We start from the raw sequence: 15,431 nt of genomic DNA, 5'->3' as shown, positions 1-15,431 counted from the left end.
TCATCAGCTCGTGGCTTCCGACGGTGTCTCTACGCATTTGCCTTAGATTTTAAATAAATAAACGAATAAATGGAAAAAAAGAGGGAAGCTCAATCGTGTGTTGGTCGTCGCTTGCTGACGGTGCCTGTTTGCTTTGTGGGGTTTTTTGTCTTTTCTCCCGGTTTATTTTATTACACAGATTCAGTGGCCTTTTTTCTCTCTGTCTATCTCGATGCTGATGACACGAACAGACAATGAACGATTTTTTGTTGTTACGATTTTGTCTTTCATTCAGTGGCCTGTACCTGCAACACATGAAGTACGTCCGGTTGGTTAGATTCGCTATAACCACACCATACTTGGTTGATGATGAAAATGATGTTTTTGAAGCATTTTTTTCCATTGTAACAATCCTGGTAGTTTCATGTTGTAGTACCTTCGGGCGGTCTTGTATACATGGTGTGGTTATCGCTTGTCTGCCATAGATCACACTGATACCGGTACGATGGGATGCTGCTTGGTGACATTTAATCGAACTCTCACTCTCAGGCGTGTAATGCATGTTTCTATTCCGACTCTTGTTTCGTTGGGTACAAGTTTTTATTAGACTGTGAATGAGATTTTTTCGTTTAAAGAATGTTTGTTCGTCGGAAAAAAGGCACTCATGTGCAGTTAGTTGAAAATATGTACAGCTACCGTCTCTTGAAGGACTCTGTTGCTTAAGGAACTATTTAAAGTGACATATAAAGATTCTTACAAATAGTAATAAAACGCATAGAGTTAAGCAACAATTAACCAAAACTAAAACCTTTCCTAACGAATTTTGCCTTCTTTTTTTTTGCAGACTAAAACTCGAATGTGATAAGCTGGCGAGCGAGAAAACGGAAATGCAGAGACATTACGTTATGGTAAGTGAATAATTCTTACGCCTTTATTAGCCACAAGAAGGGTCAATGATACATATACAAAACGAATTTCCACTGCTGACGGCCTCATAACTATCCATGATTAACTGACCCCATGGATGCCGCTTTTCTTTACCAAACGGAATCAAGATTGTTGTGCTTTTATGTCTCTCCCTCGCTCCGTATTATCGTGTGCTGGCTGTTTATTTGTTGCGAAATAAATTTCGCACTCGCTCGGGGTTCGTTGATTGGTTTTCGAGACCGACTCGAAATCATCGATAGGATTCTTCGTATCAGTTTTTTGTTTGTTGTGGAACTAACCTTCGAAAAAGAAAATCATTCCATTATCTGTCGCCTATCGTTGTTGAGTTGGTCGACGGGGCTAGATTGTTATGTCCATGTTGAGCGAACGTTCAAGTAAATTGCTTTATTTTATTAGCGTGTCGTTCGTCGTGTGCAGTAGATTGGTTGATCTCTGTTCTGCCTCCTTCAATCGTGGGCGCAATGGCAGAGCGTAATAGACGTCGTTATGGGATGACGATGGAGACGCCTGGTGAACGAAAAGGATAAATCCTAATAACTTATGCTTAAACCAAATAACAATACAAACAAATTATGATTTGAATTCTTACAATCTGATTAATTCAGATGTTTCTACAAATCAACAAGCCTTTGCAGCATCACCCGTTCATTTATCCGAATCAATTCGGCATCGTGAAACCTTCCGAAGCTCTCTTCCTTAACTTCGACGATTAACTATTACATTGTTATATTCTAAATATACGGTAGAAGCTCCAATATTCGTATCCCTCTTAACATCTACACTATCAGAAAATACCGTCAGCTGTGCTGTTTGTTTTGCGCTATCTGTTCATTGAAATGCGATCAACCTTTGAATAGGAATTTCAATCATATCCACTCGAACGCTTCCAGGGCTTGAATACGATCAGAATGGCATAAGTACCTAAGGATTCTAATCGAACAAAAACCCCAGCTTGGGCTGTATCTTACGAATATACTCAATTTTCTCCCTCCCTCCGTCGAATGAGTTAATTCAGCTGGAAAAGCTCCTACGCAATTGTTTTTTATCTCAACCAGCCAAAGCTTCTCTAGCTGCATCTGCTGCAATGATAACCGAATGGGTATTGTCACAGACAGACAGACACACACACAAGGAAATAAGAGAATATTGTAACCCAAGGCAAGGGCAAAACAAAACAAAAAGCAGTGCAGATGTCGGGATAGGAATCGATAATACTATTGCTGTTTGTGCAGGGAGACAGCACAGTCGTCGCTACAATCTCTCGCTAGCCGTAATTGGTATTCCTGTCTCCGACGAGCAATTTCGTTTTATTATTTTATATTTATTATCAATTAAGAAGCACATCTATAACGACGTTGGCTTTCCCTTATCCTTATGCGCTAGCAACGGCACTGTGTGATGGGTTTTTCGGGCAGGGTTAGTGGAATAGACCGAGAGCGGCTGATACTGGCACGAACCAGCCACAAACATACCGCAACAGCAAACACTCATACGTGCCAGCTTGCACGCTGGCTGTGTATGCAACCAGAAAGGATTAGCAGTATAAGCCTTGCAGAGCTTAAACCGGTATTCGGTTTTATGGTTGCCAGAAGGAAAGTTTTTGCCTCCCGTTTGCTTGTTCAATTTGCGTTATTGCAGTTTAATAAGTTAAATTAGTTGTTGAGGATAGTGCAGGTTGTTTGGCTTTACAACTGTGCTCAGGGCGTAATTTCTAATTGTGATACAACATATTTCTATCATTTATTGCTTCATGTATGCAAATATGTTTCTATGCTACAAAAACTATATAGATATGTGCGAAATCAGAGCTAGACAGGTTTGCTGTACAACTACTCAAGATCAATGGGTCACATTTTGATATTTTGAATCGTTTTCACACATGAGCTGAGCACCCTAGAATTACTTTCTATCCAAAGAAACCAACGCAACTAAAAGAACACTTTCCCAATCGTGACGTTTTACGAGCGTACCGCAGTAACGAATGCTGATGGTGCCAAAAATTCTTTCCGTTTCTCCATTTGTATTTCAGCATTGGCTAAATTTCAGCTAGCGTCGATGACATTAGAAAAAAAAAGTAGTATTGTACAAGCATCGGAGTGAGAAAATACGCTCACAATGTAATAAATTACGGCAACAATACAATTTAAAGCATCAACTGTGTGAGGGACGAGAGGCAACCTTGGGAAACCCAAATCGAGGAAAGCTCAGCTTTGGGGCAAGAAAATACTGTAAAGCACACACTAAGAGCGATAGTGTGAACTGAAGCGGATACCACAAAGCGAAAATGGAAGCTAGATATCGCCACCAGTTACCGAACAGCCCGTCATTCTTCGCCGCATCACCGAGATGGAGAACTTTCTACATAATCATAATCATAAATTTGTTGCACTTAATACAGCAGCAGCAGCAGCAGTACCGGGCGTTTGGCCCATAAGCGTTCCGAGTGTACGTTACGCGGTGAATCACCCGGGACTTACCGTATGTTGTGAGCTTCGAGTGCAAAAGTTCAGTCGTAAGCGGTTAGCTGCATATCATCGTACCCGGTGGTGTGTCCTCTTGCCTCAAAACCTTCTACCATATCTGCCCCCATGACTCACATACACTTTATGGTCATGTTCTGGTGTGTGTTCGCGTGCAAAGTTTAACCGATGCCACCGATGCCTGCTGGGAGCGCGACGCAGTGTTTCAATCGTGGCTGGTTTTTGGTGGTCCGGGGGTTTTCGCTTCGTTGGCCAAAGAGAAAATTGATGGTTTTCAGTGGAGAATGGTCTTTTGGAGAGCACCATGAAGGGACCAAGATATGTCTGTATGTGAGTGTGTGTGTGTCGAGTGGTTTGCTTTATGGTCGAAATTATGAAACTTATGAGAGCGAGAGATAGATTTATGTCGCCTATCGTGTGATTAGACATTGTAACGATCCATTTTCCGAGGAAAATTGTAAACGATACATCAATATTACCAGACTGGAACGGACCATGCCGGGTATCTGTAAGATTGTTAAACGTGTTCTTGATGTAGTTTACGATGATTGATTTGATAAAAGCTGATTATAGTAAAGCATTGATCCTAACACTTTAGATTGTACTCTGGTTTATGCAAGATATTCGCCATTTAAAATTACCAAATATTTTTTCGTTCTTGCAACGCTTCATACTTTCTTGATTAGTTCTTGGTTTGTTGTGTTACATTGCAATAAAATCACATAAATTCGTATGAAATGAATCTAAAAATGCAACTAATTCGTGATAGAATAGTCTAACGCCGAACATATTACAAAAATTCTTTCATCTGTTTGTCCTGTCATAACTACCGTTGACCCCACTTCGATCACTGTTAAACTGTTCTGTTGTTACATTTCACAAGGCTATCACTTCCGTCAGTAATTCTAACCCCATATTGAAGCCACTCTACTCTCCAACTCCAACAACAGTACATAAGTTTGGCAAAACCTTTCTTGCAATGTAGTCTCCATTCGGTTGGCGGAAAATCATGAAAGCAACACCCTGAAGGACCGCAACGAATATCGTCGTGCTCGTGGAAATCACTGGCTGGGGAATTTCTACCCATACACTGCTTCACTTCACCACCCTCATATCCGGAAAACATTTTGTTGCACATGTTGCTGCTCTTCGCCAGATGCACCGAATGATCGGGTGTATGTATAGAGTGTCCTACATCCATCCCACCAAAACTATATTTTTTAGCAACTTTGTGTGTTTGTGAATATTGTAAAGAAGCGAGAGGTTATGTGCACTTTATATCCTTTGTTTGCTACACTCGTGTGTATGGGTATGTGTTTTCTATCGCTGTAGCAGAAGCACAACTCTTGTAGCTTGATCAGTAATCGTATTGTTGTTTTTGTTACTGCTGATGACGGAGTTCAGCAGGTTCAGGTGGTTGTCAAACAGTCAGGAGAAAACTGCCAGAAAATAAATGATAGTTTAAATCAACACAATAGATATTACCAGTATTTTGATTCTAGATGCTTTCGAGTAAGACTTGATATTTAAGCCAAACCGTTAAGGACAACGAGGATCCTTTTTCTGCGAATAGTCACAATAAATTGAATTGGAGCACTTTGACAACCGCTGGTGCAGATGCTTCACATGATTCACCGATGGCGTCACGGCGTTTTCCGGATACTTGTTTCCAACCACTGACGACAGAACATACCCCCTACAGTCATCAAGGATCATTCCAACGACAAGAGTGCAATGAAAGGATGCGTTGAACCAAAAGGATTGCATCATTGCAGCAACATAACGTATGTCGCGGTGCACAGAGCAACAAGCTAGAAGAGAGGCGAAAGAGATTGGGAAAACATTTTTCCGTTTTATTTTTCGATTGCGCACCCGTATTCTTCCGACCAAAAAAACCGAGGGAAATCTCCTCCACCTTCACACCAACCCGTTTCTGTTGTTGCTGTACAGGGCCGCCGCAACATTTTCACACATCGTAACTTTAAGCATTTTCAAATGCACACACCCGTTTCCTTCTCACTTTCCAGTTGCTGTTGGAGCACGGTACCCTCGGAGTCGGTTTAGTTGAAATGCTTGCGTACACAGTGTACTTCGTGCACTTGCATCTACTGATGCTGGTGGGTTCGATGATCGTATGTTGCATTTTATCCGATACAACAGCTCACAGAGCTGCACCTAATCGAACGATACATTCTTACCGGATGTTCCCTTCCATTAGTGCCGTACCAACGGATGCAACTGTGGGTGGTGATGGTTGAGTATGAAAATACATTTTCCTACGATACATCTCCCTGTGGTGTTTGACTACGACACGGCAACGAAGACTAGGGCATAGTGGATGTATGGGGAGAGCAAGAGAAAGAGAGAAATAGAAAATAAAATTGCACCTCCCAACTTCACATGGGGGTACACTCACTTCTCTGGAATTTCCTGAATGCTGCTCATCGTTGGCGGAGCTTTAGCTCCAACATATGTGCTTGTGCCAGCGCCATTTATACATATGCAGTTGCTGCTGGCTTGAAGCCGCAACAACAACCACACGGAGCAACCACAGCAGCTCCGTAGTAGTATCTACCAACAGTTACTTCCTCACTACGTTTTCGTCGTACTTAACACCGCTTAGCCTGTTTCGAATTCTCCTCCTTCCTGTAGCTTTTTTTGCCTCGTTTTTGAACGATTGTTGCTATCCTTTCCCGTGCTTCCGTACTCCAGAAGCCGTTGTGTGTAGAATTGCAGGAATACGAGGTACGTGTTCCGGTATATTAATGCATTTTAGGATGCAGTTCGCTCGTGCCATGCTTCTCATGGTGTGGTGTGGTGGAAAGCGCACAAGAAGAGCATTACGAGCACCGACAGACAGACAGCGGCAGACATTCTAGTAGCTGGTACACTGTTTTGGATCCTGTTGGCACAAAACCACTTCCGATGTATCTAAGTGCACCCGATGCGCCAAGGCAGCCACTCAAAATTGTTCCAGTTACGGGAGTACCGGAGTGGTTGGGCACGGAATGTAGTTAGTACACCAGCGCTCGTACGTTTTGTTTCGTCGGGAGTACGAAATGTTTCAGCATATTTCCCGCCCCAAAGCTGGCGAACAACATCCCACGCAGATCGCAAAGGTTTGAAAGAAGCGTTGAAATGGTGCTGGTGTGTTGGTTTACCTTGGCCCTCCCTTACCCAAGGGCCAGAAGTTTCGACCCCACTTTAGTGAATCTTTTCGGAAGAAATTAGTTTCCTCGAGGCAAACAGAGTGGGTAGGATGTGTAAATTCTCGTGTTAGATTGGACCTCTAAACCATCTGCGGTTAACCAAGGTTATGTCTGGAACGATCAAGGAAGGTCAACTTTAGGTCGACGGTGGAAAGGTGATGGTGTCTGCCTTTTGATAGCAGCATCGGTCAGAAGCCACTTCATAGAAGGGAAGCAGCTTATTCTGTGATAAGTGGGTTAGGGTCTCATCGTCGTCCCACTTCTGTAAAACATACCCACATTATGCAGGGTGCTATCTATTGGCTTCTAATCAGCAGCAGTAGCTTGGTTCCGAGCTGGACGGTGTAAATTTACTACCCGTGCACATGCTTCCTTTGTTCTGCTGTTGTTTAGTTAGCTTATGCTTGTATGTATGTGTGCCGGCATACAAAATAAAACCAACCACCGTTATGTGGAGTGCGCGGTAAATGCCGCAAAATATGCTGCCTAATTGTTTGCATTTAAAGCGCAAGTGAAGTGATAAGAAGTATTGCTAATGAATGGAAGCGATTTTGGGAAAATGCATTTTGCACCTTAAGCCGGGCTTAAAAGCGATATTGTCCGTTTATCATATTCTCTATTGCAGGTTATATAGTGCATCTTAACAATGCAAAAAATAAAGGAAGTGAATTATGCGCCTGAATCCTGTTGTGGGCTACAAACTGAACCATGATTCCGTTCGAATTGATACAGGAATGGGTTGAAAGTAAGCAGATATGTATCCATCCGAGGATACAATCGTTCCCGGAAAGCAAGAAAAGTCAATAAACGTTTGTGATGGGGCTTTTGTTGCAGCTGACAGCAAAGGATGCTGCAGCTTGTGCATACTCATGTATGCAAATGGAGATAAGTTGAGGATTCATACAAAATTCATATCCTGTCCGCTTTTTATTTTTGATATTCAGTTGAAAACATGACTTCATGATGTAGACATGACTTCACAATAATTGTAAATGTTCCACGAGTTTTTTTGAAGATGCTCTTATTTTTCGTGATTTTTTAGCTTTGTTTCTATAAAATGCTTCTACCTATACCAATGCATATTGAGAAAAAAAAAATTTATTGAATGAAAGCTAATATCCAATCAAAGCATTGCAAGAAGCATTGTGCTTAGCTAAAAAATATTTCCTGACATTTGATCGGAAAATGGTTTACTTATCAATATCATGCCTACTCGCTCATACTACTAAAGAATTGAGTAAAAGCAACGCACCAGAAGTACATCTTTCGACAGATTGTTGATCTCCCTTATCGGTTGACTTTTTTCCGCTACTTATACCTTATGCCTAACGCGTTCCACGTTTCTCGTTAAGTTCTGTAATTTATTTCCATTTTAACTCATAGCGATAATAATTCATAATAACTTTATTATGACCGTAGGGAATTTTTTTTTTGCGCGCCTCACTGTTTCCTCCATTTTGCTTGGCTTGGCGTCAGACCATGTCACGTTTTTTTTTTGCTTACCATGACCAACGATATGCATACCGGTCTGCACAGCGCACCGACTCTAACTGTGGCACAGCGAGCGAAAAGAAACGTTCAACTCTAGCAACGGAAAATGGCAATGGTCGGTCGCCGATCATGTGTCTCCTTCTGGTCGACCCCAACGGGTAGTGCAATAATTTTATTCGTTATGCAAATTTAACTATAACACCACCCCGCTGTGGACTGGCTGTCCCTTCGTCGGCAACTTAAAACTACAACCATGCACCATGACCTACACACCCCTACCATATTTTCGTCGGAAAATAAGGTGCCACGTGAAACGATGGGAAGGCTTGCAAGGCTCTTTAATATTCTATATTCTACGGTGAAAAATCTCACCCCGACCGATCGTTGTTGGGCCATCGGTGCTTGAACCGGAAGTGGTTGTAAGTGGTGAAAATGAAGGGTGAACAGTTTGAACTCTTGTTTCAGGCACGACACCAACGTACCGTACAAATGATGAAGAAAGTCGACGTAAAAGTTGGCGACGAGACAGTTTTCGAGCCCGTGCCGTTTCTGCGTTGCTATTTATCGCCGGCAGTAATAGAAATGGTATGGCTATTATTATTTTACGAGATTTTCACACCGCCATTACGGGTCATCGGGCGGGCAAAAGCAGCACACAACTGGTTAGGGAAAAGCGTCTTTTCATTAGCGTGTATTTATGACCATTCGGCAGTGTCGAAGAAACCATTTGATGTAAACAGCTTAAGAAAGTGGTAAACATGAAAGTGGACAGTGTGAACATGCTTTGGATTGGTGTGGTGAAGTGATTCAATGTTATAAATTTTGGTATTTTGTCAAACCGTTTTCAAACTTTCCTTTTCATGAAAAAAAACATTAATATCAATCAGACACTACTAAAGTTATAGAAAAAGTCAGCAAATATTAAATACCGACGAAAGAAGATCAAATTATTAAACCACAAATTTTCTCCAATTCATGTGTTTTTCCTCATTTTGCTTTTATCTACTCACACAATTACACAAATTCGCTCCCCTTGTACGGGACGATGGAGGCGCCCAGTCTCTCATTTAGACCAAATGAGCTTTTCATAACATGATCGTGTTTTTATCAACCCACGTACAAACCATATTTCTTTCTTTTGGTTTCACTTTCGTTTCCGACTGTACATGTTGAAGTAATTATATGTTGCATACACTCAATGTTAAACGTGAAACAAGTGCGAAGTATGTTATATTCGGCAAAGGGACCGTGGCAGAGGATGCGGAATTGACGGGCTGTTGTTATCACAAGCTATTTTTTTTTTTCAGATAAACCAACGCTTGTACGTTGGTGTAGTGTGAATAGTATCGTAAAATTCTCTTACATTCACCGTACGTGTTGGCGAAAAATTAACATCAGCAATAAAGATGCTAATATTATCGTCGCAACCGTCTGTTCCCTTGGGTGCTTTCATCGCATTCGTGATAATGGTTCTGAGAAAACGTTTTCTTGCTGTGAAATATATTCACGAAAAGGGGCTGGCTGTGATATTTGGAGGAAATTTGAATAGGAAAGTGTACACCTTTCTCGCTGGTCGGTTTGCAACTGTATATTCGTTTGTCCTTTTTTGTATATAATATTTCATGCAGTTCATAATTCGTGTAGATCGAGCAGTTTCTAACGTCGAGTAGTTTATAACCTAATCTTAGTTTCCTAACGCTTTGTTTTATGCAATTCAAATTTATGTTCGAAAATAATTATTCTAATTCCAACACTTGCTGTACGTTGTTTGTTGCTAACGGAAACCATTTCCTCGAATTCCACAAGGTTTGAAACTTAAGGACTTCAACCTGTACCAGCAGTTAGTAACATATTCTTCTTCTGTTTGATGTAATGCTTCATATTTATCACAATTTTACTTCATTATTCCGGGATGAATAAGTCTTTCTATATAATTTCATCGAAATACCTTTTTGTACATCAGGCAAGTTAATTAAATAATTATGCTATGAAACATTCAAATCAACAATTTCTTCCTTAAAGTAGTAGCTAGCACAATATACTGCTTTGATTGCGGAACCCGCAATAAAATTATTTCGCTTAAAAATTGATTGGTAACTACGTCTCTAATTGATCGAAATAATCATGGGATACAATTTTAAATTCTGTTTGACACCTTACGCCCTTTCCCCCCTTTTTTAAGCACTTGTAAGTCACTATAATTATTTCCATCCTATCCAGTCGACCGTTAGTGTGTGATCAGCAACGCGAAGAAGAATACGATCCCAACAGAATGGAAACCTCAATCGAAAAGCACCATTCTCTGGAACGTTTCCGAGCTACTGTAGCTTGGCAAAACAAGATTCTAGCCCTGTTCGGTTGTTACGTGTACGTTCGTGAGCGTCGTGTCACTTCTCGCATCGCAGCTATCTGCTTCATTGCTATCTCCTTTATCGTCCTGTCGGTGTACAGTGCCGTACAGTCGTGGGGCGACATGGGTCAAGTTGTGCTTAGCATCGTGGCCGTTTTCTACGCGATTGTCGGTGTGGCAAGGCTTTCGGTAGCCATTAGCGATCCGGCCGGTTGTTACCATTCCATCGAGCTTGCGGAGGAAATGTATCAACATGCGAACGGATCACACCGGGAGGAATGCAGCGTACTGGCGAAATATACCGATCTGTTTTGCAAAAGTGTCAATCTGTACACGTTTGGTTTCATGCTCAGCGTAGTGCTGGTTTCAGTAATGCCCTTCGGGTTCTATCTGTTTCGTGGCGAGCGATTTTTGCCACTTGGAATTGTGTTTCCATTTACCGACGGGGAAAACCTGTTCGGCTTTTGGGCTACCCTGGCCGTACAGTTGGTTTACATTTTTTCGGGTCCACTAGCGCTGGTTCCTTCGCAGAACATATACTTTGCGTTCGTTTTCAACATCTGTCTACAGTACGAATTGTTAATCGAGAGGTTAAAGCAGTTGGATGAGACTATAAAGAACGGTGGGTGTTTACCGCGAGGTTCCAGTCCTTTAACCGTACGCGATCAGCTGGTGAAAATCATTCAGCTTCAGCAACGATCTACCAAGTAAGCGAGACAGATTGCTAATTAGGTTTAACATTGTTTAGTGTTTAATATAAATTTCTTGTTTCAGCTACATCACACATATCGAGAACTTTTATCAGATGCAATCATTCGTTGAATTTCTCTGCAACTCACTGCAGGCAGCTTTAACCTTGAACGAATTACATCGCGTTTGTGATCTTCAATTTCTAGGGTCGTGGTCTTGCCAGCACACTGATCTGATGTAAATGTTTCTTTTGCAGAACTTTTGGTTACCAGGTTTTTTCGTTTTACCAATGGCGGTAGGGCAAATGCTGATACTGTGCTCGTTGGGAACACTGATCGAGTTGAAGAGTGATCAGTTCACCGATCAGTTGTACGACATTGCCTGGTCAGAGATGGAACTCCCGCATCAAGCCATGTTTAAATATGTGCTGCAAAGCGCACAGCAGCCAATGCGTTTGACCTGTGGCAGGTTTACTGTAATTAACATGAATCTTTTTCTGACGGTAAGGCACCATGAGTGTTTCGTTTTCGAAAGTTGTTAGTGGTATAATTTATCTATTTATAAAGGATGTGTCTTGTCTTGATTATAGATTCACAAAAAAATATATTCCTTCTTCATGATGCTTCAAAATGTGTAGTACACCTGCGCTATCAGAGTTATTTGCGATCGAGCTTTATAGTTTATGGTACAAATGTAGCATTTAGTATTATATGAATCATAGTATAATAAAACACATCAGTTAGATCAACGCTTTATTTATTACATTAATCATGGTTCAAATGTGTCACTGGGAATTATAACGACTCAAGTCAAATATGAAAAATAAATCTTGATGGAGGCTAAGGCTTCTTTGTCGCACATAAAACAACCCCAACCATCCGTATCTTATAAGTTTTCGAACTGATTGGAATTTCTGTCGTACCCCTTGGCATCTGGTTGTTAATCCTTCATTCTGTTGGGACTTTTTTCTTGTTACTTCCATTATTTTTTGAGTTGGTTTTTTACCATTGAAGCTCTCAGATTCGATTGCATTTCAGTGCGACCACATAGCACGAATGGTGGTGGTGTGCGCTAGCATGTGTACCCGAACCCTTGTATTAACGGTTGATACATAAACTAACACGATACCCACACTCACACGCGAGTCCTGGTACCGGATGGGCTTGTGCCTTCTGGCGTGTGCTGATCACGCTGAACACCCATGCGTTGACTGTTGGGAGGTGCCGGGAATGAAACGCATCCGCGCATTCCAGTGCGTAATATACCGACCACGGCTTCACGGGTGCCAGTGTTCCATGATATGCATCTTGGTTGTGGTTCTGTGTTTCCATCCATTTTGGAGCCCCTGATGCGTTCGTACGAATGCGTGCCATCGTCCAAGTTCCACCAACACCCACTCCCACCCATGGTGTAGACATCCTCCCGATGAGAACCACGTTCGATCAGTGCTCTCATTGGTGCAATTTCATCCACGTACTTCAGCCGTGTACCACTCGGTAAAATGCTGTTTCTCAAGCCCCTGGTGTCGGTGTTTCGCTCGCGCTATTCCGTGAAACGATGCAAAGGACACAGAACCACAAGCCTCCGAACCATGGCTATGGTCCAATACTTCCTCCGCTCTCGCGGGTTGTAGGTTAGAGAGGTTAGAGAAGCATAAAATACGAACTCTATCATCGTGAGGGAAGCGGAAGCTTAGTGCGGCAAAGAAGCAGCGGAGAATCATTCGCTGGTATCCATCCGTTTGAATCTTCTGCCTTTATGCTGTGACGATAGCGGCAGAGCCCCATCACGATGGGCTCGAAACGCAACTGTGAGGCATCATAACCCTTCTTGTCGCTATCCGACCTACGAGATCCTCGTTTTTCCCCAGCTCCGTCCAGTGTACCGGAGGAGCAAAATAAATAAAAAAAACACCTACCATGGATAAGGGAAGTCCCGGGGAGTACGGCAGGACTTGAAGGCTCTGCGAAACGGAAAACTCCTGCACTCTTCCACTCCGACCGCTGTGTACATTCGAGATGGAGGCTTTGTGTGTAGATTGAAATGGTAAATGAAATGAAAATTTGGTACACTTCGTACGCTCTGCCACACTGGGAATGGGAAGCGGCTTTTTTCATCCATTTGCGCGAACCACCAAACCGTTCCCCTCTATATCGTTTGTGAAAATATGAGTTTTCTAGAAAGCTGCAGCGTGCATGGCGACTGAAGCCTTCCGCTTTTTACCATGTCACAGCAACCGGAAGGTTTGCCTGGTTTGTTGATGTTGCTACTCTGTCGATATGTTTGGAGCACGGTTTGGTGGCAGTCGTTGTATCCTCTGTTGGTTTTTTCTTTACTGAACATCCGCTCAAAATAGATGTATCCATGTATATGTGCGTGTTTGGGGAGGAAAATAAGGGAACAGAAACCGGAGGAAGAATCCGGTGGTGAGGCGTAAAACGATATGCTGCCCGAGATGCATCGGAATTTTCCTGCCGAAGTATTGGAGGATTCTCCTCTCTCCCGGTACATAAACGTTCCATTCTGCGTTAGGCATAGGAATCGATCGCGTTATGGAATGGTAAAATGAAGCTTCCCTGTGTTTGGGTAGCACATACACAGCAAACATACATGGATTCGTTTGTCTGCCAGTGCGTGTAGGCACATTACGATTGGGCTCGTTAGAACGAGAACTTGTGATGTGTTTCTCCACCGCCAAAGGTTTGGGAAATGCTGGGAAAACATTTCCCGCAATCTTCCCTTCCAACCAGTGACAATGGCGACTAGGAATGGCGTCCCGTAAAACGAACGCTTTCCTTTTTGACGGGTACGAAGATAGCCGTACTCCCGTATGGAAGAGCAGTCGTGTCGTGACGCACTTTTTACTACCCAACTTAGCAAAACGATGGAAGCGAAAGGTCGGGTCACCAGATTACGGATAGTGCACACACACACACACACATTCCACCGCGCGTAGGCGAGATGGGTTCCGGGTTTTACCAAACGGATGGGAAGTAAGGGTTTCAAGCAGTATGGAACGAGGTTGGGTCGGCAATCGCCCTTTTCCCGGGGTTTTGTGTACGTGAAACAATTCGTCCGCGAACTGTGCTTCATGTTGGCAGACGGGTAAGGACACTGTAGGACATAGGCAAAGGATCATACGTTAGTTTGCAGATGCTGCGGGTTAGTTGAGTGTGCTGGTGCTGCAATGGGGGATTTTTGTTTTGCGTGAAAATCCTGATGGTGTGGTTCGCGTTCCTCGCTGTATGCGGTTTTCCTTTTATACCTCGGTGCGATACGAAGGGCACCTGTATCCTTGCATCCGTGCTACACAGCCAGCGTTGTTGCGTATTTATACAGTATTAATTATAAATTTATCGGTGCAATCCGATCTCTCTTGGTCGACCCCTAGGTTTTGTATCCGTTGAATGAAGTCACGAGGTTGGAATGGGTAAGGTACGGGTAAAGATGTTGATTACGGAGCGTACATTCGTATCACCGTGTGAACAGTACATTGAATTTTATTTAATGAAACGAAGTGAATTTTTGCAGTTATATTAGTGCAATTTTGAATAATAGTCTCTGGATTCATTCATATTTGTATATTCATCATCCCTCTGACGTTAAGATAGCAAACTCTTTGTAATTAGTTTCAAATATTAGTCTTGTTTTCAACTATAATTTCTGCCAAAAGTTTAAAAATCTGATTATTAATCAGGAATTTTATAGAGATATTTAGTCAATTCCATCAAAAGGTTCACCTTCAGATCATAATGATACCACAAGCAAGTTGAAGCGAATTTTATTAGGCTTGTCCTCCTGTTCATTTCAAATACTGGAGTATTCCCTTGACTTTTTCGCAATCCGCTTTAAATCAGCGATTATTAGCGAAACCCTCTCATTCGAGCGCCGTCTAATCAGCGCTTCTCTCGACGCCACGAAACAAGTTTTGATAGTGAGATTTAATTTAAAACAAATCTACACACGACGGGCACATCCAAACAGTACATTCGCTAGGTTGCGATGCGAAAATGGTTGTGCATTCGAGACACGCGTATCGGTGCGAGGTAGCGCGAATTTATCCTTCGATCCTTCCGACGTTGCGCGCCCTGTGTGTTTGCGGGAAAATTGTATCCTCTTGCACGGGTGACAAAAATTGTATACCTGTGCACAGGGCTCCTACGAGTACGTATGTGCTTGAGTTATTTATGAATCTATGAAGGTATGCAGCGAAAGATACTGCATGTACTGGGTAATGCAGATAGAGGTGCAGATGTACGGTTATGTTCTCTGCAGCAGCTGCGT

At 42.4% G+C, this 15,431-nt stretch overlaps 2 protein-coding genes across 13 annotated transcripts in view; both read left to right on the top strand.

The window, feature by feature from the left end:
* LOC126557211 (protein groucho-like) overlaps positions 1-15,431 on the top strand; it is a 345,364-nt gene that overhangs the window by 127,975 nt on the left and 201,958 nt on the right. For all 12 annotated transcript variants that reach the window (XM_050212904.1, XM_050212911.1, XM_050212907.1 and 9 more), the window contains one exon: positions 824-887. In XM_050212904.1, coding sequence (XP_050068861.1) covers positions 824-887 — 64 coding nt within the window. The remainder of the gene's footprint in view (positions 1-823; positions 888-15,431) is intronic.
* On the top strand, positions 10,380-11,784 carry LOC126558352 (putative odorant receptor 83c). The gene is made up of 4 exons (XM_050214353.1): positions 10,380-11,164; positions 11,232-11,331; positions 11,404-11,649; positions 11,737-11,784. Exons 1-4 carry the CDS (start codon positions 10,380-10,382, stop codon positions 11,782-11,784), a joined length of 1,179 nt encoding a protein of 392 aa, XP_050070310.1.

The sequence above is a fragment of the Anopheles maculipalpis genome, chromosome 2RL (genome assembly GCF_943734695.1).
Source record: "Anopheles maculipalpis chromosome 2RL, idAnoMacuDA_375_x, whole genome shotgun sequence".
Classification (NCBI taxonomy): domain Eukaryota; kingdom Metazoa; phylum Arthropoda; class Insecta; order Diptera; family Culicidae; genus Anopheles; species Anopheles maculipalpis.
The sequence above is the reverse complement of the archived record's forward strand: the minus strand, read 5'-3'. Positions and strand labels throughout refer to the sequence as shown.

Excerpts from the sequence above, each read along its gene's own strand:
- LOC126558352 (XM_050214353.1), top strand. The coding sequence starts at position 10,380 with ATGGAAACCTCAATCGAAAAGCACCATTCTCTGGAACGTTTCCGAGCT. Across the intron at positions 11,332-11,403 it reads CCTTGAACGAATTACATCGC|AACTTTTGGTTACCAGGTTT; the intron begins GTTTGTGATCTT and ends TTTCTTTTGCAG. Across the intron at positions 11,650-11,736 it reads ACATGAATCTTTTTCTGACG|ATTCACAAAAAAATATATTC; the intron begins GTAAGGCACCAT and ends TCTTGATTATAG.